Source organism: Phycodurus eques, chromosome 13 (assembly GCF_024500275.1).
Source record: "Phycodurus eques isolate BA_2022a chromosome 13, UOR_Pequ_1.1, whole genome shotgun sequence".
Taxonomy (NCBI): Eukaryota; Metazoa; Chordata; class Actinopteri; order Syngnathiformes; family Syngnathidae; genus Phycodurus; species Phycodurus eques.
In genome coordinates, this window is record NC_084537.1 from 19,863,771 (window position 1) to 19,884,286 (window position 20,516).

Sequence of the window (20,516 nt, forward strand, 5' to 3'; positions counted from 1 at the left end):
CAAATAAATCAAAAATTGACCCAGGACCCATTTCTGGAGTCAACACCACGTTTGGGAAAGACTGCAAGTCTCTGCCAAGGCCTAACTGTTAACCAAAGTGGACAAACGTTACTATATGTCTTCCCCCAAATGTCATGTTTTTTTTATGGTTTCTTACTTGGCCCTGCGGAAATTGGCTAAGCAGTTTTTGCATGATCCTGTCCACAACCACAAGAACAAAGAAAACATGCACAAAAAAAGAAAAAAAAAGAAAAAGAAAAATGGTGTTGCGCCATGTTTATAATTGTGTTCAAACGTTTGGCGTTACACAATCAAACTGACTTTCATCCAAATTCTTTGTGTCAATGATGGGGGGGGGGGGGGGGGGTAATGGAACGCTGTACCAAATTGTGACTGATGCGTCACGTTTAACATAAATGTCTTACACATCAATTTTTCCCTCGCTACAGGACAGGAAGTAAATGGGGCCACTTTCTCATTGAAGCCAGGCTAAGAGGGGGAAAAAAGGATCAGCTCTGTTAAGAAGTCTTCCTTTCCATGGTCACGATCATAAGTCCGCTCCTTGCAACGCACGGGCCACGTCTGCAGCGCTTATCGGAAGGATGTCGAACGCCGGGATAACACTAGCTGCCGTCACGCTCCTCGCCCCGATGTATTTGTGCTTGCAGATGAATGGTACAGTATTCATATTACTACGCTATTTTCTTTATATGGTGTTCTCTGTTGCAGGTACATTATGCAGGCTGCTAGCCTGAGAGTCGAATGACTTGCCATAAAATTAAACTTTAGTTTTTTTGGGATCAATAATACGTGTTGATGTCATAGCCATAGGTTTAATTGTAAAAAATTGCTATGATTTAAATAGGGCCTTTTAAGTGACTTAACGATGCTTACCAATAACTTATGGGGCCAATTAAAATCTATAAACTGTTTGAGAGTGTATGTGTGTCTGTATTCATGTTACTAAATGTATGCTTTGGTGAACAGATGGTGTTGAATTTCAAATTTATTGTAATTCCCAATCGTATACAACACAAAAAGTCTTTGAGTTTGAGTAAAACTATGAAAGGACCAACTGATTATTAACCCTCCTGTTGTATTTATTACTCCGTAAAAAAACAATAATGATCGTGGGGCCTGTTTAATTATCAGTGTCATAAACATCAATAAAAATGCAATAAACATTGTGTATATCATATCTCATCATAAACTCATTTATAATAACAATTTAATAGTACATTACTACTCACAATTCATGTTCACAAATATGTGAAATTAAACCTTTTCATTATATCTGTTGATTACACTGAACCATTCAGAAGAAGGTTCATGCTGAAAATGTACTTTTATCTATTTCTTTAAACTTTAGAATGGGTCAGTTGAACCGGCAACACAGACCTCATGATTTGGACATTTGGTTTTGTTGAAAAGTCTGCAGGAAGTAAACACATGTGATGGGCCACTGTTGTTTCGTTTCCCCGTACAGATTCTCCATTCTCTCTCTACAACAAAGCTTTGAGCTTGTGCCTACTGAAAAGGTCCTCCCGCTGCCTCGAGGTGCGATGGACGAGCGGCGACCGCATGTTTGTCACCTCCACCAAAAAATGTCTGGGGGCGCAGGGCAAAAGTGTGGGCAGCGAGGTCAACCAGTACGACTGCGACGATAGGACCGACCTGCAGAAGTGGGAGTGCATGAATGGGACACTGCTGGCGCTGAAAGGCCAGAAGCCAGAGCTCTATATTGAGCTCAAGACGGACGGAGGCATCGCGCTCTCCAGGACGACAGGACCCGGCAACAGCTTTACAATCACCGGGACGGCCAACGGCGCCTGTTCTAGAACCCACAGAGGTATAGTGCACACCGAGTGGATTATTGCTGAAGAACATAATCGAACTGCACTGTCAAAAGCACTCCCCAACACCTCTAACTCCCCTGTTATGTTATGCAGGGCAACCCATTTTTTTAAAGTTGAAAAATCTAGAAAATATTTTAAAAATGTAAAAAGAAATACATTCATTTAAAAAAATTAAAGCAACTTCTGATGGCTGTATTTTTAGTTGTTCTTTTTGTAACACATTTGTGAATTGTATTTTAATTTGACCTGTCTTAATGTAAATAAAGATGACAAAAATATAATTCAGATGTAAAAATAATTAGTGGGTGGGTTAGCGACAAAGTGTACATTTCAATATGAATTTTGTCAATCTTCTCTTCCAATGGCAGTATTGTACTCCATTGACGGGAACGCGTATGGAAAGCCGTGCATGTTCCCCTTCCTGTACAAAGATCGGTGGTTTGGAGACTGCACGCCGTTCGACTCCTCTATCAAGCGCCCCTGGTGTGCCATTGGGACCAAATATGAACACGAGCAGTGGGGATACTGCCCGACATCATGTGAGTTGAGTGTACACCTTAGGTGCCCCCTCCCCCAATATTATATTGTTTTTTTGTTTCTTTGTTAATGCTCAGCTACGGAATACTGGAAGAAGAATCACATCACAGGAGCTTATTATCAGCTCAACGCTCAGTCGGTTATGAGTTGGGCGCAGGCTGACGAGAGCTGTAAACAGCAGGACGCCAGCCTGGTCAGCATCACCAATCCCAACGAGCAAGCTTTTATCTCAGGTAAGACCTCGAATGGGGCTTTGCTGCTCCTGAACTGTAGCAGGAAAACTACAATACAGTATACAAGTGCAGTAGAAAATCCAAAGTGAGACTTCCAAATTGTTGTCATTTTTCAATAAAATAATTTCAAATCTAAAGACAATTCTAAATAAATTGTACATTACTTAATTCAATTGTGACAGAATATTTAATAATAATATTGACACTATTTTATAATAATTTATTTCAGGACCAAATTAAATATTAATTATTAAATTTCATGTCTATTTATTTAATGGCATTTTAATTAAATAAAATTCATGGCGGCACAGGGATCGACTGGTTAGCAAGTCCGCCTCACTGTTCTGAGGACTCGGGTTCAAATCTGGCCTCGCCTGTGTGGAGTTTGCATGTTCTCCCCGCGCCTGCGTGGGTTTTCTCCAGGTACTCCATTTTCTTCCCACATCCCAAAAACATGCATGGTAGGTTAATTGAGGGCTCTAAATTGCCCGTAGGTGTGAATGTGAATGCGACTGGTTGTTTGTTTGTATGTGCCCTGCGATTGGCTGGCGACCAGTTCAGGGTGCACCCCGCCTCTCGCCCAGAGTCAGCTGGGATAGGCTCCAGCACGCCCCGACCCTAGTGAGGATAACCGGTACGGAAGATGAATGAATGAATGAATGAATTTCATTTTATTATAATGTTAAATAAATTAACGTATTTAACATGGAGATTTGTTTGTGCCAAAGTTAAAGACGTCATTAGAGCAAATGTATTAAAATGTGAAAAAAAAAAAATTATACACTCCTATATGGATTAAAACAAGTCATTTCAGGATCAATTTATATATATATTTAATATAATAAAATGTTTATTGATTTAATGTCATTAGAATTTACCGCGTATAGATTTGATCAATTCACAGATTTTGTAATAATTTTGTTTTTTAAATTTATTTAACTACATTTTTAGTTTAATAATAGATTACCTATTTATTTAACAAACAATGTAAATGCAATAAAAAACATCACATACGACACATGAATGTCACTGTCACAAAACCTAAAAGGCAACATTTTGACATTTTAGCTTGTGTACCTAAAACTCAAGTCAAGGACAAACACTCACTCTGACGGGAAAAGGCAATTGATGAAATTAATATCTGTCTGTCAATAAAAAAGCCACAGAAAAAAACTTTTTAGTTCTCTGGATGCTCGCTGACTGTACTGCTGATTGGTTCTAGAGAAACTGCAACATCCGTAAATAAAAGTGTCATAGCAAGCGTAGGATTCCCCAGGTCATAGCCAGTCCACTCCAGGGACTCCCAATATAACAATCTATACGCTTACTTTACAAAAAGCAGTTTAATATTATCATTATTACTACTACTTTTATGAGACCAACTATTCGTCTCAGAGAACATGCACCCTGCATCATGGAGCTTGGACATTAGAACACTTTTCTACTCATCTCCATATTAGTTTTATGTCATTGTTCCTGAGAAGTTCCTGTGATTTTTGGCGACCTTCTGATTAAGCAATAAAAATGAGGAACAAAAGGGGGAAAAAAGAGGAACAACCTCTTCACCCTGTTTTTTTTCTATGTGTACTTGCTCTGTTATCAACACACAGCACTATTAGGAAATGTGAAGAATAAGCTTTGGATCGGGTTGGTCCTGAACCCCGACCATGGTTGGCAGTGGACGGATAGCAAACCCATGCGTTTCCTGAGATGGGATAGTGGTAAGTATACGCTCAAGGAAAAAGGTTTTCAGACTTAATGTCAACTCTCCACTGGTAACAAGAAGGATGCTGCTCTTGTTTTAGGATTCCCGCTTCCTAATCCGGGCCACAACTGCGCATTCCTGGAGTCGGCCGGCCAGCACAAGTGGCAAACTTTCTCCTGCTCAAAGAAGATCGGCTATATCTGCTACAAACCTGGGGCCCCGCCTCTGCCGCCGCAGGGTATACACCTTCACTTTTTACTCTAAATAGTAATAGGCTAATAGTAGCCAGGGATCCTTTCCAACACCTTTAACAAAAATGTAACAGTAATAAGAAAAAATGCACTCTACAGTATTGTCCTTTATAAAACAAAATAGTAGTAACATAACTATTAGAACGTGAATAATTAAAGTCTGTGCATCATAATTTCATGCATCACACTGATCTATAACCGCCGGCTAACCTAATTCCAGCTCCAACACACAAATACTACAGTATGTATAGTTTTTACAATTAAAAAAAACAGTTAATTTCTTTACATTCTCTATCATTGTGTTTTTATATAACAGTTGATTTTTCTTTATAAAAAATATGACTGTTTTGGGGGGGCTTGAATGGATGGATGGCATTTCAATGGGGGAAAATGATGTGGTAAATGAATTAAGTGACGCACTGGAACAAATTCAACTTGTCAGTCATGGTACCACAGTATTTGCGATAAGGATATCATTGAGCAGCGTGTCTATTTTCCTTTCCTGTCTCAGTTGAGCAAGGATTCTGTTCAGACCCCTGGATTCCGTACAACGCCCACTGCTTCCATCTCCTTCGGACCCCCAAAACGTGGTCCGAAGCGCAGAAGGATTGTCGCAAGGAGACGGGGGAGCTTGTGAGCATGCGCTACATTGAGGACCACAGCTTCGTCATCTCTCAACTGGGATACGGTGGGCGAGAGCAACACTTGATGGCAGTAAACTGTCTTAAACAACAGTCGGTGTGTTTTAGCAGTTGGAAAATGTAAAAACAAAAAGGTAAACCGTTTTACAATCATATAGCACTTATGTTTCTAAATTATCATAATGATTGCATTGTTAAAAATAATTCAGAAATAGTATTATAAAAGGGGTCCTTGGTTTACATCAGTCCTGAAATACAGACATTTCGAGGTTACAAATTGGTGCTCAGTTGGCACCGTACTTACTCTTATTCATTTGTCTGTTTTATATCTGTAATAGTTTTTGATTAACATGTTTTTCAATTTGATGGTTATTAGAACCATTGTGTTAATTGCAGCAGTTGTACTAACAGCATAAAATAATTGAAATTCAAATGAATTGCACCTTAACCAAGCTACAATGCTAACTTTAGGTAATGCATATTTTTTTCAATAAATATTAAAATGTCACGTGTAGACTTGAATATCTTCAGTGCAACATAATGACCAATATTACCATTTTGCATTGTTTTTAAACTAACTGCCTTAAAAATGTATGTAAAGCATCACCCAAGCTACAATGCTAATACTGTAGTTTTAGCTTGAGAGCGCAACATATATCTATTCCGTAGATGAAAATAGTCAAATATTATAAAACATTTAAAATGCAAACATTACGACCAATATTATGTAGAAATTTCTCCACTTTTAGGTGAAAAACAGTTGAATTGCTCTTACTGCCATACAAGTATGGATCCTAAAACAAGCTACGATGCTACACTTAAAATAGTAGAATATTTTTTTAAATGTCTCGAAGGCTTTGCTGTTACACAATGCCAAATATATAATATTCACTTGTATACAAATAGTCAAATCTCTCTACAAGTCAAAAAACCCACCTCTAACGAACTAGGATGCAAATGATTTAGCTTATTGAAATGGTCAAATATATAATTGTTTTTATTTTATGAATGAGTATATTCAAATGAAACTACATATATATATATATATATATATTCTCTTTAAAACAAACAGTCAATGATCTGAAGTTCAGAGTCCAAACAAATTTCGCCTTAACCAAGTTACGATGTTCATGCCTTAGCTCTATAAAGTAAAATGAAGCTATATTTTATTTTTTTCTCTAGATTTAACGGCTCGACCTCCAGCTGTACAAACATGTTTGCCATAACGACAAGTATTGTTTTACTATGATTCAAACGAATTTAGCCAAAGCTACGAGCTACAATGATGCTAATGCTGTATAAATGAGCGACGTCCACTAGCTAATGCTAACGTTAGCACGAACAGTACGTCACAATAAAAACTTTTGGCGGGTCTTTTTCAAACTTCAATATGAATAAGTGTTACAAAGAACATTCTGGGTATAAAACTCACTGTCCGCAGCCTCCACCGACGAGCTTTGGATCGGCCTGAATGACAGGAGGACCGAGGGCCTGTTCGAGTGGAGCGACCTGGCCGACGTCGCCTTCACCAGCTGGGAGTACGGAGAACCAACACTCTTGACAGACAACGAGGACTGCGTTCTCATTAAGGGCGAGGTAAGGAGGGGAAAAAAATAAAAAATGTTAATGTTAAATGAAGTCACGAATATGTTGTGACCAGAACATGATTTGTGTCCCACAGAATGGCAACTGGGCAGACCGCTCCTGTGATGAGAAACATGGCTTCATCTGCATGAAGCAGAGCAGCACGGACCACCAGCCAGATGAAGTTCACATGGATATTGGCTGCAAACCTGTGAGTGAAGTTCGATGACAAGGAAATCGTGGATTTGTATCTAAATACATTATGCATGTTTGAAGCAGTGGCGGTTCTAATTGGGGCCTGGGTGGAGATGGGGGGGGTTGCAATGCCCCCCATCACCCACCCAAAACTGTGCACCCCCCTACGAAATGGAATGGACTCGAAAAACTTCGGCCACCACTGATTTTATCGACCTAATACAAAGACTTGATGTGCTTTCCAGGGTTGGAAACGACATGGCTCCTACTGCTACTTTGTGGGGACAGAGATCAAAATGTTTGACGAAGCCAAGAACGACTGCAAGGCAACAAACTCCTACTTGGCTGATGTGTCAAACGGGTAAGAGTGATTTATATTTCCTTACTTTGCACGCAACTTTGCAGAGGGAGTGCCTGCCATACACAGCAGAGAAAAGGGAGAGGTGAAATAAAAACAATGCGACAAGTGTCTACTGATTTGGTAAAGCTCTATTTATTGTATTCACCACTTGATTTTTTTTCCCATTCCAAAATAGTTTTCCCCACAAGTTCACAGTTTCCAGATGTCCTAATGATAACATATCTGTGACATGCTTTGGTCAAAATATCCCAAGGGTCTCGCTCTACAATGGGACCAATTCTGAGTATGTTGTTGTGTCAGAATGCAGCTAAATTAAAAAAAAAAGCTCAACCCCAGACACATTTTCACAAATGGGCAGCTCACAAAATGTACTTCGTCGTGCAATTTCACACTTGATCGGTGAGGCAGGCACTTCAGAGACCTAACTATTTGTATACAAGTCATTACAAAGTCATTTGTACAAAATATTGTCGCTTAAATGCAAAAAGAAATTGGTATTAGAATGAAAATAGCTTCTTTTTTTTTTTACCACAGCCCCATCTGGTGGATATGGTGGGCCACTGACCCACAAGCATCCTTGAACAAGAGATGTACAATGTTCACGACTGACTTTATGTATGCAACTGTCTCCAGGGTGGACAACGCCTTCTTGATCAGCTTGGTGGGGGCAAGGGCTGAGAAGTATTTCTGGCTGGGCCTCTCAAACCAGAAGAACTCTGACGAATTCGTGTGGACCAATGACAACGCGGTCACGTTTACTCACTGGAATAATGAGATGCCAGGTATGGATGTGCTCTGCTGCAAGAAGAGGCGTAGACGGCGATGCCGTGATTCTTACCGTTTTCCCCCAACTGTTACTTCAGGTAGGAGACAAGGCTGCGTGGCCATAACGACCGGTATTTTGGCCGGCCTCTGGGATCTGCTGCCTTGCGACAATAAGGAGAAGTACATCTGCAAGCATCTGGCTGAAGGGGCGGTCTTGACACCGCTCCCGCCTACCGTTAGCCCCCCACAGTGTGCTGAGGGCTGGACACGAGTGGGAACGAGAAACATCTGTTCCAAGGTTTGTCTCGAAAATGGAGTTTGATGCTGGTTGACCGCCAAGGTGTTCCTGTAGGAAATAATGTAAAGTGGATTAAGTCATTTCAGATTCAGAGAATTTAGAGTCTTCAGTGAGCCTAACATGCCTGTTTTTGAGATGTGGACGGAACCCATAGTACCCGGCGAAAACCCATGTTCGCACAGAGACAACTGAGATGTAGATCTGTTCACCACTAGTCCACCTTGCTGCCCATACAAATGCACATCATACATACATCTACAAGGGAAACAAGACTCTTCACGTTTATCTTTTTATCTATTTTTTTTGTCCCTTTAGTGATACTTTAATGGACTTCATAACCTAAATCAATCAGGAAATGCTCATTGTTTCTCCCTATGTTCAATCATATAATCAAAGAACTGTGTTTTTCCCTCCAGTTCTTCACAGGGCCCCGTTCGTTTGAGAAGACCTGGTTTGAGTCCAGAGATTTCTGCCGGGCCATCGGAGGAGATCTTCTCAGCATCCACAGTAGCTCTGAAATGTTTGTGGGACGGTACGCACCATTGGGGGGGCGATAGGGCATATTACAACAAAAGACGTAATTACTATAATTTATTTGAATAATAAAATAGAGGCGGCACGGTGGCCGACTGGTTAGAGCGTCAGCCTCACAGTTCCGAGGACCCGGTTCAATCCCCGTCCCCGCCTGTGTGGAGTTTGCATGTTCTCCCCGTGCCTGCGTGGGTTTTCTCCGGGCACTCCGGTTTCCTCCCACATCCCAAAAACATGCATTAATTGGAGACTCTAAATTGCCCGTAGGCATGACTGTGAGTGCGAATGGTTGTTAGTTTCTATGTGCCCTGCAATTGGCTGGCAACCAGTTCAGGGTGTACCCCGCCTCCTGCCCGATGATAGATGGGATCGGCTCCAGCACGCCCGCGACCCTAGTGAGGAGAAGCGGCTCAGAAAATGGATGGCTGGATGGAATAAAATAGGTGTGTAATGTATTATTTACATTTGTCATTTTTATTTGCCACAGCCACGGAAAGGCCTGGATTGGACTTCATATCGCTGACCCGAGTGTAGGCTATGTGTGGAGCGATGGATCCCCAGTAAGTGCACCACATTTTACACAAGCCACAAATACAGTATTGTAATCAGCTTGTTTTATGTAAGTTCATTTCAATTTACAACGTGTTTTACAAGAGCTGGAAATATTGTAACTTGGCTTATTTTGTTGATTTATATCTATTCATTTTATTTTATTTACTGTATGTATTTGTAGTTCTTCATGAACTCAACATATTTTTCGCAAGCCAACTTATTTATTCTTTAATTTATTTATGCATGTACTAATTCATTTATTATTTATTAATGATTATTATTATTTTTTTTAAACATATTTCTAGCTTTGTTGTCATTAATTTAATTTACGACCTATTTTACGACAAGCTAAAAGTATTGTGAATCGGCTTATTTTATTTGTTTGTTAATATTTATAGATCTGGCCATTTTTAGTTATTCATTCAATTTACAACACATTTTATTATTTAAATTATGATTACTGTTTTTGCATTTATTATTACTTATGTTTTCATTTATTTTATTTTACTTTTCTTATTTATTTATCAACCTGCATTCATTCAATATCATATAAAATATTGTACACAAGCCATATTGCATGCAATGTATTGTGAATTGGGAAATGTATTTATCTGTCTGTGGTATTCAATTAATTCAGAACAAAACCTTCCTATACAAATATATTTTTTTCCGCCGCAGCTCAACTTCCAACACTGGCAAGAGGGCGAGCCAAATAATTTTCAAAATTCAGAATCTTGTGCTGAGTTCCGCATATTCCGTTTCGATGACTCGGGCTCGTGGAACGACATCCATTGTGAGAGCTACAACGACTGGCTTTGTCAGATCCGCGCGGGTAAAGGACCAACACGCTACAACTTTTGTTTTGATCCAAACCAAGCGGGTATACGTTTACCTTGCTGAGCTACGACCGAGTCTCGTGTGTCTCTGATTTACAGGAGTGACTCCAAGGCCACCTCCAAATGACACTGCCACCGGTGAGTAGACACTCTACACACATACCAAATACACGTCACGGTCGGGCGGGCCGTGTATCTCAATGTTTCTGCCCTCATCCCCACAACAGACATTAACACGACCTCAGACGGCTGGCTCGAGTGGCGAGGGAGTCAGTACTACATCAATCGAGTCCCAATGGCCATGGACGACGCTCGCCATTACTGCAAGCAGCGCCACGGTGACTTGGTGACGATCAACAGCGAAGCTGAAAATGTCTTCTTATGGAAACAGGTGCGGACGCTGAACTCAGAGGATGCTATACAGTGATGTCAGTAACACGTTACTATAATATGGCCACTTTCTTGAGTAATCTGATGCTTTACTATTCCCAAAGAAGTAATGAGATTAAAGTTACTTATTCAAGCCACTGCACATTACTGTTGTTGCTATGATGATTCACACAACACTAACAGTCTCTTTTGAATTGCATCTAAAAAGTTTGAAAGGGCAACAACAATGTATCCAGCTGGTAAACTACGAGGTAATTTGCCATCAGTGTTGGAAAAATTACTTTGGAAATGTAGTTGCTTACAATTACAAGTAACCCTGTGAAAATGTATTAGTAGTGTAACTATTTCAATTACTTTCTCAAAATAATACAACAGATTTTTTTTTTTTTAGTCTTCATTTTGAATGAATGCATCAACAGGACCCTTGGATGATTCCCCTAATAAAGTGGATTAAAACCATAGGAATTAACCACATATTTGTTCTTTAAACGGATGTTAATGCATAATAAAACGTGTTTGTTGCATTATATGTGTACAGCACCTAATTACACATGTAATGTAATGCATTTTAGACAATATCACTTCATATGACAACACAAATAAGGGACTGTTTCATGAAGTCCAAAATTCTAAAAGAAAAAAAGTGAATGTTCTTTTATTTGTTCAAAAATGTAACGAGTCTAACCTTTTTAAAATCTCAGACAATCTAATAGATTGCACGACAAGGTGGTGCTTCGAGGTCATATTTGGACAAATATGTCATGTTTGAGAACACTGATGCTAAACCACAACTCATAGAAGCTGAAATGTTTTTTTTTTTTTTGGGTCAACACAGATTTCCAGAAGTTACGGGACCTATTACATAGGTTTGTCAGTGGACCTAGATGGCTCATTTTGGTGAGTAGGAATGACTGAAATACAATACAGGAAAAAGAAAAAAAAATAAGTCGATTGTCATGCAGTTGCACACATGCCAACCATTCTAATTAGTTTCGCAAAGATTCTTTTATTTTATAATATTTTTGATAGATGGAATCTCTGCAATTGTTGTCAGTCTCTTTTTTTTTTAATGTGTCACTCAAGGTGGATGGATGGTACTTCAGTGGGGTACCAAAAATGGGACGAGGACCAACCTAATCAGAATAGCTATGATCAGAACTGTGTCGCTATGTCCTACTTTATGGGTGAGTACACATTGGAGGCTCACTTTTAGACACATGTATTCAGTACCACAACATTTATGCTACCTGCTTATATGGCTTTTGAAACAGGACAGACAATAAAAATAGACAACAAAAAAGAAATAATAAAAGACATATATGCAACCCGGCGGCACGGTGGACGACTGGTTACAGTTCTGAGGACCCGGGTTCAATCCCCGGCCCCGCCTGTGTGGAGTTTGCATGTTCTCCCCGTGCCTGCGTGGGTTTTCTCCGGGCACTCCGGTTTCCTCCCACATCCCAAAAACATGCATGAATTGGAGACTCTAAATTGCCCGTAGGTGTGACTGTGAGTGCGAATGGTTGTTTGTTTGTATGTGCCCTGCGATTGGCTGGCAACCAGTTCAGGGTGTACCCGCCTCCTGCCCGATGACGGCTGGGATGGGCTCCAGCATGCCCGCGACCCTGGTGAGGAGACGCGGCTCAGAAAATGGATGGATGGATATATGCAACCCAACATGCTACAAGCAAACCACTCCTTACCTCACCACATCTCGTCCTCCTCCGTGCTCGCAGGCTTGTGGCGTGGCTTCAACTGCGGAGAAGAGCATCAGTTTATTTGCAAACGTGGGACGACGGCGCCAGTCAACACCACGGCAGCCCCCACAGTTGCCCCCAGAGGTGGCTGCCCACTCAAATGGAACAAATTTGACTCCAGGGTAAGGTTATTGCCATCCTTCAATACGGCAGTACTTCTTAACGTTAGAGGGCCGAAGAGTTTTTTTGACGGCGGTTACCTTCTTTAAGTCATTAAAGACGAGTGATTTCATGGTTTTATGTTTTAAAATGAACGTGGTTAACTTATTTGTACACTGATGACACTTAAGAATAGCAGACTGATGGTGACAGTTTGATCCTGGAACAGATTATTTCCATTTCGTTTCGTAATTTGAGGGTCAGTCGACTGTACACAGTAATCCAGCCCACCAAGCATTTCAAGAGTCCTGTCATATTTGTTGCATTAATTTAGTTGTTTCCCCCCCCCCCCCTGAAATTGCTTAGTAAAAATATGTACATTTATTTGTAATTTACTTTTTCCATTTATCCCATGAAATAATTGGTTGATTTATTGCAAATACCACAATAAAACAATTTGTCAAATAAACTATGTTGCATATATGTAAGAATGCAATAATATAAACATTGCAATAACAATAAGAATAATTATTTAATTGAAAAAATAAGAATAATTATTTAATTGTATAAAGAAACTGATTTATGTACACATTTATTTATTTGTTTTTTTTAACCTCATCTATACACTGAGCTGGTCCAGCTGTCCGTTTTCAAACATGGCCTTTGAGTTCAAAAGTTTGCCCGGTCCTGGTTTAGCCTTTTGTTCCACCTTTTTGTGTTAGTTGGGAATTATGTTTTTGGATCGTTGTTGTTGAAACTGTTAGTCTGTCAGTAGGAGTCTTTCTGGAATAACTCCTTGCTTTGACGTTAACAGTGTTACAGCATCAACAGTAACCGCAAGACCACGTGGGAAGAGGCAAGGAAACAATGCTACTCTATGGGAGGAAATTTAGTCTCTATACCCACAAGGCGTGTGCAAGGTGTGCTGGTACATACAGTACATTGTGAATCAAGCATTGTAGTTGATTCTTGGTCAAGAAATGTTGTTCTTTGAAAACTCGCAGCGTATTTGGTCACCAAAATGGCAGAAGTGGCGGCAGACCTGTGGATCGGGTTGAACAGTTTAAAGCAAGACGCGTTTTTCTGGAGCGACGGAAAACCAAGGCAATACACCAACTGGGGCTACTCTGTAAGTGTATATTCATACTTTATATACACAATACGTATGAATAGAATAACATAGCAATAGCTTTTGGCTGCTTTGCATTTTAATTATTTCATTTCATATTTGTTTTTAGATACATCGACGTCGTCCAGGGACATTTTACCAAAGATGGAATGAGGTAATAATTCAAATTCCCCTTTTGTTTCCGTTATACATAATTAATAAGGGTGTCTTGGTTTGCACATTATTTTTTTTTTTTTTTAAAAAAGGATAACGATTTGGTAATTACCTTGGTTTTAATGTTACGGTTCAGTTAACTTTCGGTATAGTAAGAAGTAAGTAACAAAGAGGGTTAGGGTAAGTTTGACGTACTGCCAAAAGCATATCACTAACCATGATGTCCGCTAGCCAAAGGTTTAGTGACACTACTACTGCTGACAGAATAACTGTGTGACTAGAGCACAAGGCAGTTACAGTTCCTGTCCCTTACCCTTACCCAATAGGTTCAATGCCTTGTGTCATGGAAAATCCAAATGTTGACGTACCGTTGCACCCCTGATCACTAATGATGAGCCGGTCTGAACATCCACTAATATCCAACCTGCATCTGATATTCCGTCTCTCTCCACTAGGAAAGTTGTGTTATCGTGAGCAACAATCCCACGAATGGAATTGGCAAATGGTTGATCAAGTCCTGCAACGACACCAATGGATTCATCTGCACCAGGAGTCTTGGTAAGTATGTCTTAAAGCAGCCGTTTCCAAACGTTTTTATGCCATGCACCACCTTTAGCATCCCAAACGACTGAGCACACACCCTCAAAAAAGTCAATACAAAGCCTGGTTTAAATTAAGGGCTTAACGGTATATGTATTATTACAACTTTCCCATTTTGAGTGGTATTCCTACCCTTTTAATTTACCCTTGCTGAAACAATTAAGCTCACCGAGTACACAGGGGGGAAAAGTCCTTAATTTGACCATATACACGTTGAACATCATTCAAATGTGGCAAACTGGCGTAATTTGCCCTTCTTCTTGAACATAATAAAATAATGTTTGTTTTCATAACTTCATGACTTTATTTCCCTTGAAATTTACGCAGTTATGTTTAATTGGCATTATGATAATGAGGGGGTCCTTGGGGAAAATGTCTTCTCCAAGGAAAGGGGTCCCTGGACCCAAAAAGTTTGAGAATCTGGAAACTGTTTTTGTTCGTATGAACCTCAACAACATCAGTTGTTCAAGTACCCCCGGCTTCAATTTTTCATTGTCCTCAACAGACCCGGGTCTCCCATCCCAAGCCGAACCGGCCGTTCCCAACATCTTGGTATCCCTGGGAAACGACAGCATCATGGCCGTGCCTGTCAATATGACGTGGGATGGCGCCAAAACACACTGTGAAGGGAACAAAGCCAACCTGGCCAGTCTGAGGAACGAGTGGACCCTAGCTTACGTGGAGCTGTTGGCCTTGAATCTCAAATCCCCTCTGTGGATCGGACTGAACAAAGACCAGGTGAGACGCTGCTGAAAAGTCCCGGTGGGGAAAACGCATTCCACGTGGGTAAATAATATACATCTGGGTTTTTCAGACCGGGGGTTATTTTAGATACATCGACGGCTGGCATATGAGCGTCGCCAACTGGGCTGAAGGGGAGCCCAGCCAGGACCGGCCTTGCGGGTACCTGGACTTGGATGGAAAATTTAAAACGAGCCCCTGCAATCGCACCATGTACGGCGTTTGCATGCAGTCGACAGGTGCGAGCCGCTTGCATGCTCACACACACGCGCGCACACACACACAGGCACAGTTTTGTGACATTAAGCGATGTTAAGCTTTATCACTATAATGAGCGCCTATGGAGAGGAAAACGCTTAATGCACTATTTGGATACTGGCCACTCATGCCAGACTAGCATCTGCCCCATTTGCACGCTTGACTGAGGAGTATCTGCAACATTTGCACAATCAACATTGTCCCAGATTATCGCACTACTCGTCACTTTAAACTGCATACACTCCTTGAAGTCTCGGCGCCCTTCGCACAATGGTCATTGCACCGGACTATTGCGAGATTAGTCATTCGAACTGCTCTAAGTGCTGGATGACTCTGCATCTTTTTGCACAATTGTCAAAAAACAAACAAAACAAACAAAAAAAACAGATAACTAGCAACCCTTTATTGCTCAGTGACTGTTTTTGTCTCAAAAGTGTTCTCTGTCAATTGACTGTCTGTTGTCGTACTAGAGCGGCTCCAACTACCGGAGACAAATTCTTTGTGTGTTTTTTGGACATCCTTGGCAAATAAAGATCCATCCATCCATTTTCTGAGCCGCTTCTCCTCACTAGGGTCGCGGGCGTGCTGGGGCCTATCCCAGCTGTCATCGGGCAGGAGGCGGGTTACACCCTGAACTGGTTGCCAGCCAATCGCAGGGCACATAGAAACAAACAACCATTCGCACTCACAGTCATGCCTACGGGCAATTTAGAGTCTCCAATTCATGCATGTTATTGGGATGTGGGAGGAAACCAACGCAGACACGGGGAGAACATGCAAACTCCACACAGGCGGGGCCGGGGATTGAACCCAGGTCCTCAGAACTGTGAGGCTGACGCACTAACCAGTCGGCCACCGTGCCGCCGCAAATAAAGATGATTCTGATTAATAAAATCCAAAACATTAGGGATTTCATTTAATATTTTCAGATATCCACAGAGATTTTGGACATTTGCACCTCCACATAACCTGCAGTTCTTCTTTAATAATGTTACGCGACTAAAGCTGCTGTTGTGTAAACCAGATCCCATTAGCGTGAATGGCTCGCGTCTTCTGCAGAATATTTGAGTCGCGTCAGGTTTAATTGGATAGCCCTTAATCATAAAAGTCTGAAAGGGCTTCACAGGCCCACAGTTGGCAAAAATCAACGACATCCCCTCGTCCAAAGCCCCCAACCGGGCAAGAAAAAAACTCCAAACCCCATTTGGGGAGAAAAGAGGAAACCTACTCTTCGTCACCGTATCTCCATAATTTCTCCGGCGTAATGGATCTCCGTCGACAGCTTAAAATTGTTTTAAACACCCTTGGCTGCTGTTATTTTTCTCTGTGTGTGTTATGTTAATCGTTTGCCCGTGTGGCTGTGGTGTTTTCCATTGTATGTTCAATGGAGGCCATGGAGGTCAAATACCCAAATATATAGTGGTACCATACAGTTATATTGAAATAGTTATTTTTGAAAGACAGTAACAAACAACATTATGTCGTGTTAAGCTATGTGATATGTTATGTTACGTTGCCCAACACCAATCACATCTGTCTCTCACAGACGTGGCGCCGACACAGTCAGCCAGCTTCCCGGGTCTTTGCCCCGATGACGCCATGGCGGACTACAGCCAAAGTTACACGTGGCTGCCATATAAGAGTCACTGTTACTTGTTTGTCACAGACGAAATTGAATGGGCGGATGCAGCCACGAGCTGCGCAAGACATGGTAAGACTTTTGCGTGCGCGCGGAGAACACCGGACCTTTATGCCTCAATTACCGGGAGCTGCGAGGTGCATCATCCACTTGAGGCAAACAAACGCCTCCCTTACACGCAAAAAAGGCATTTGCAATTGTATGTAATGATCCAAGTTCAGAGATTGTTCACACAGACATTAAAGAATGCTGAGCGCCTATGAACTCTGTTGCTAACCAAGACAGCAGCACCTATACTGACGTTGCTTGAGGTCGTAATTCTTGAAAAGTTCAATGAAGCGCTGACCAGAACATATTTGATTGCTCCAGCGCTGACGAGAACGATGTACTAATTATACGTGTAATTTTCTTGGGCGTTCTATCTAAAATATCATCCAAAATTAAGTGTGGTCTTGCTGCTTGTTGTTGTCGGACTTATGATGATCTTAAGTCATGCGGACAAGGCGTCTTTTATTGACAATTAGCGTTCCGGCGCGTACGCTCTACAATGTTGCACATGCCCGGGTTTATGTTCCACCCAGTCAACCTTGTTTCATGCCATTTTGCTAAAATGGTATTTCCAGTTACACTTTACATTACTGATACTGTATAATTTTGTAAAAAAAGATTTCTCCTCCATCTGCAGTTGAGTAAGAAAAAAACACCCCCGGCCACTATTTGCAAAAACACCATGTTTTTACTGTAAACTATACAAGTTCAATATGTATGGAATGGGTATGGTAGGAAATTAGCGATTTTTATGTGAAGTGGCCATTTTCAGGCATCCTAAAATTGGTAAATGAAAATTTATTTATTCATTAGTTCTGTTTTTTTTCCATTTATCTCATTAAATCATTGGTTAGTTGATGTACGGTAGAGAGTAAAATAAATAAAAAAGTAAAATAAACAACCTTCATATACATTTACGCATGTATTATTCATGTTATTAAATAGATGCATTTTATTGTTGATATTTTAATACATAATACATCTTCATATAAAAGAAATGTAAAAATGTAAATATTTATCAAATTTAGTGATTTAATTATTTACAACAAGCATTTTTACCTATTGTAAGCCTCGTAGTACAGACATGTATTGCTGCTACACCAGAAAGGAGGAAAAACAGGATACTGAGCTTTTTTTTCTGGTGTGGGAGCAATATGCTTCCATAACTGAAACATTGGGCTATTAGGCTAACAATATTTTATTCACTCATTGTAACTTTTTTTTGTTTTACCTGGCCTGCCCCATCTGCCCGTTTTTAAAAACGGTGGCACTTGAGCACAAAGGTTTGCCCACCCCTTTCCTCGAGGTTGTTACTAATTTTGAAACCAACTTGCTAGACAGAATAAAAGCTGATCGCTTCCCGTTCTTAAGGTGGATTTTTGGCCAGCATCGAAGATCCCGATGAGCAAGCGTTCATTCAAAGCAATGTGGAAGTGTTCGAGGACAGCCACAACTCATTCTGGATCGGCCTGTACAAAACTCATAAAGGTACAACTCGCGTAAAAAAAAATTAAGGGTAATTATTATTCTTTTTTTTTTTAAATCACTAAGCCTCACCTAAATCCATTGTTGGTGTCAGGCACATGGCTGTGGCTGGATAAAACCGTAATGGACTACACAAACTGGGGTCCGGAAGCTGCGGAGAGGGACTACGGAGAGATACGAACCTCAGATGGGGAGTGGTCGTCGGGCATGAAGTGGAATGACCGAGCGTACATCTGTGAAACACCCAAAGGTAGCGTCTGCTCACCAAGAAAGTGTTGATAAGTTTCAGCACTTGAAGCCAAATGATGTTTTGTTTTCTTGTTACCCAACAGTGATGCCCAGAGATACCGACCCCGAATCTCGTAAGTTGCTCCTCCGCACATTTTTTTTCATTCAGAACACGACGCACAAAAAAACTGTCAAGGACGCATGTCTTTAAATTGAACAGGAAGTCCATTATTTTAATTTGAAGCGAATTACTAGGCTCGTAGTACCTTGAAGAACTCCTACTGGGGAGTCTGCCCAAATTAGCCCCAATTGGACACAGATATCCTAGACAGATGGGAAAGGCTAAATTGTAGCTGGCGAAGCATGGAGGCCAAGTTTGATGATCATTTCTAGAATTCACTAAGAAAAGGTGGTGAAGAGATGAACCCTCAGAACCACTTTCCCCGATCGACACGAGATTTGGCAGACATGTCTATCATAACCACCCAAAAAAAGTCTCAAGGAACAATGTCTGAAAATTGAACAGGAAGTCGGCCATTTTGGAATTCCTGGGCTCCTGGGAAGGAATTCATCCATATGATCCCCAATCCAGTATAAGCGCAACCTACTTCCGCATTCAGCAAAGCAGCTTTTGAACTATTTTCCTTGACTTGTAATTTCAAAAATCTTTTCCATCAATTTGTTGTCACTATATTTAAGTAATGTGATGAGGCGATTATACTACTTAAAGTGTATGGTTTCACAGTCAAAACGGCCCTCTGAGGAAAACCATCACTTCAATGTGTCCCCCGCCAAAAACAAGTTTGACATCCATGATTATCGGGGAAAAAAACATTGTGTGCAGAACCGCATGCAGGCGTCAATGGCAGCTCGCGCGGACACACCAGCCTGATCGTAGTGCTGATCATCACCCTCACGTCTTCGCTGGCCGTCCTCGCCTTCTTCCTGTACAAGAAGTCGCCCCGCTCGCTGCCCACCTTCGACAACCCGCTCTACTTCGGCAACGAGCGAACGCAGCCCGACGTGGTGGACACCAACAAACTGATTGAGAAGGCCGAGGAGGAGATCCCTGAGCCAATTATCGCCCTGTGATCCGTGCGCTGGCTGGTGGGAACGTGCTCATCTCAGGCAAATGTATCACACTGGCACGCTCCACATATTTGTGTTCTACTGTATAGGATATGTATTCAGTTATTTAATAATAGTAAGCGTGAGTTTCAGCGGCAGCAGCCATGTGTGACCTTGTGGAACTGAACTTTTTAGGCTCTGGGAAGTCTTGCTGGAACTGATTTGGTAGCTGATTGGTTTTTTTTTTTCTCTTATTCTGCAAATGAGTGTACATAATGAATGAAATGCTGTTCATTGCTTGTGTTCGTCAATTGTGTACAAATGGCGCCGCTTTAAATGACAATTAAACATGGCTTCAAATGTGACCTCTGAGCCTGCATGTATTTACGCGAGCCTTGCTCGCACAACACAGCAAAGCGGGATGGTTAAATATCTCTTGAGGGATTATAATGAGCAAAACAAATTGAACATATAAAATATCACACAGTGAAAATTGCTTCCACAAAACCGAGGCAGGACAAACAAGCGTCTTCACACAATTGTCGCGATTTTCTGCTTGATCCCCTTTCACACAGC

The 20,516-nt window shown here is 41.1% G+C and overlaps 1 protein-coding gene across 1 annotated transcript; it reads left to right on the forward strand.

Annotated features, from left to right (window-relative positions):
• Positions 1-449: 449 nt before the first annotated feature.
• mrc1b (mannose receptor, C type 1b) lies at positions 450-20,313 on the forward strand. The gene is made up of 31 exons (XM_061694318.1): positions 450-675; positions 1,487-1,849; positions 2,225-2,395; positions 2,471-2,626; positions 4,237-4,347; positions 4,432-4,569; positions 5,094-5,270; positions 6,665-6,819; positions 6,905-7,018; positions 7,248-7,363; positions 7,997-8,145; positions 8,227-8,426; positions 8,843-8,958; positions 9,445-9,517; positions 10,188-10,341; positions 10,445-10,483; positions 10,573-10,736; positions 11,571-11,632; positions 11,819-11,919; positions 12,472-12,614; positions 13,406-13,511; positions 13,596-13,720; positions 13,830-13,874; positions 14,329-14,431; positions 14,979-15,211; positions 15,288-15,453; positions 17,019-17,183; positions 18,531-18,647; positions 18,739-18,894; positions 18,977-19,006; positions 19,717-20,313. Exons 1-31 carry the CDS (start codon positions 603-605, stop codon positions 19,962-19,964), a joined length of 4,269 nt encoding a protein of 1,422 aa, XP_061550302.1. The 5' UTR covers positions 450-602; the 3' UTR covers positions 19,965-20,313.
• The last annotated feature ends 203 nt before the right edge of the window (positions 20,314-20,516 follow it).

Bases quoted from the DNA above. Each gene is read 5' to 3' on its own strand.
- mrc1b (XM_061694318.1), top strand. From the start codon at position 603: ATGTCGAACGCCGGGATAACACTAGCTGCCGTCACGCTCCTCGCCCCG. The intron at 10,342-10,444 runs GTAAAGGACCAA...TCTGATTTACAG, and splicing joins GCTTTGTCAGATCCGCGCGG to GAGTGACTCCAAGGCCACCT. The intron at 14,432-14,978 runs GTAAGTATGTCT...TGTCCTCAACAG, and splicing joins CATCTGCACCAGGAGTCTTG to ACCCGGGTCTCCCATCCCAA.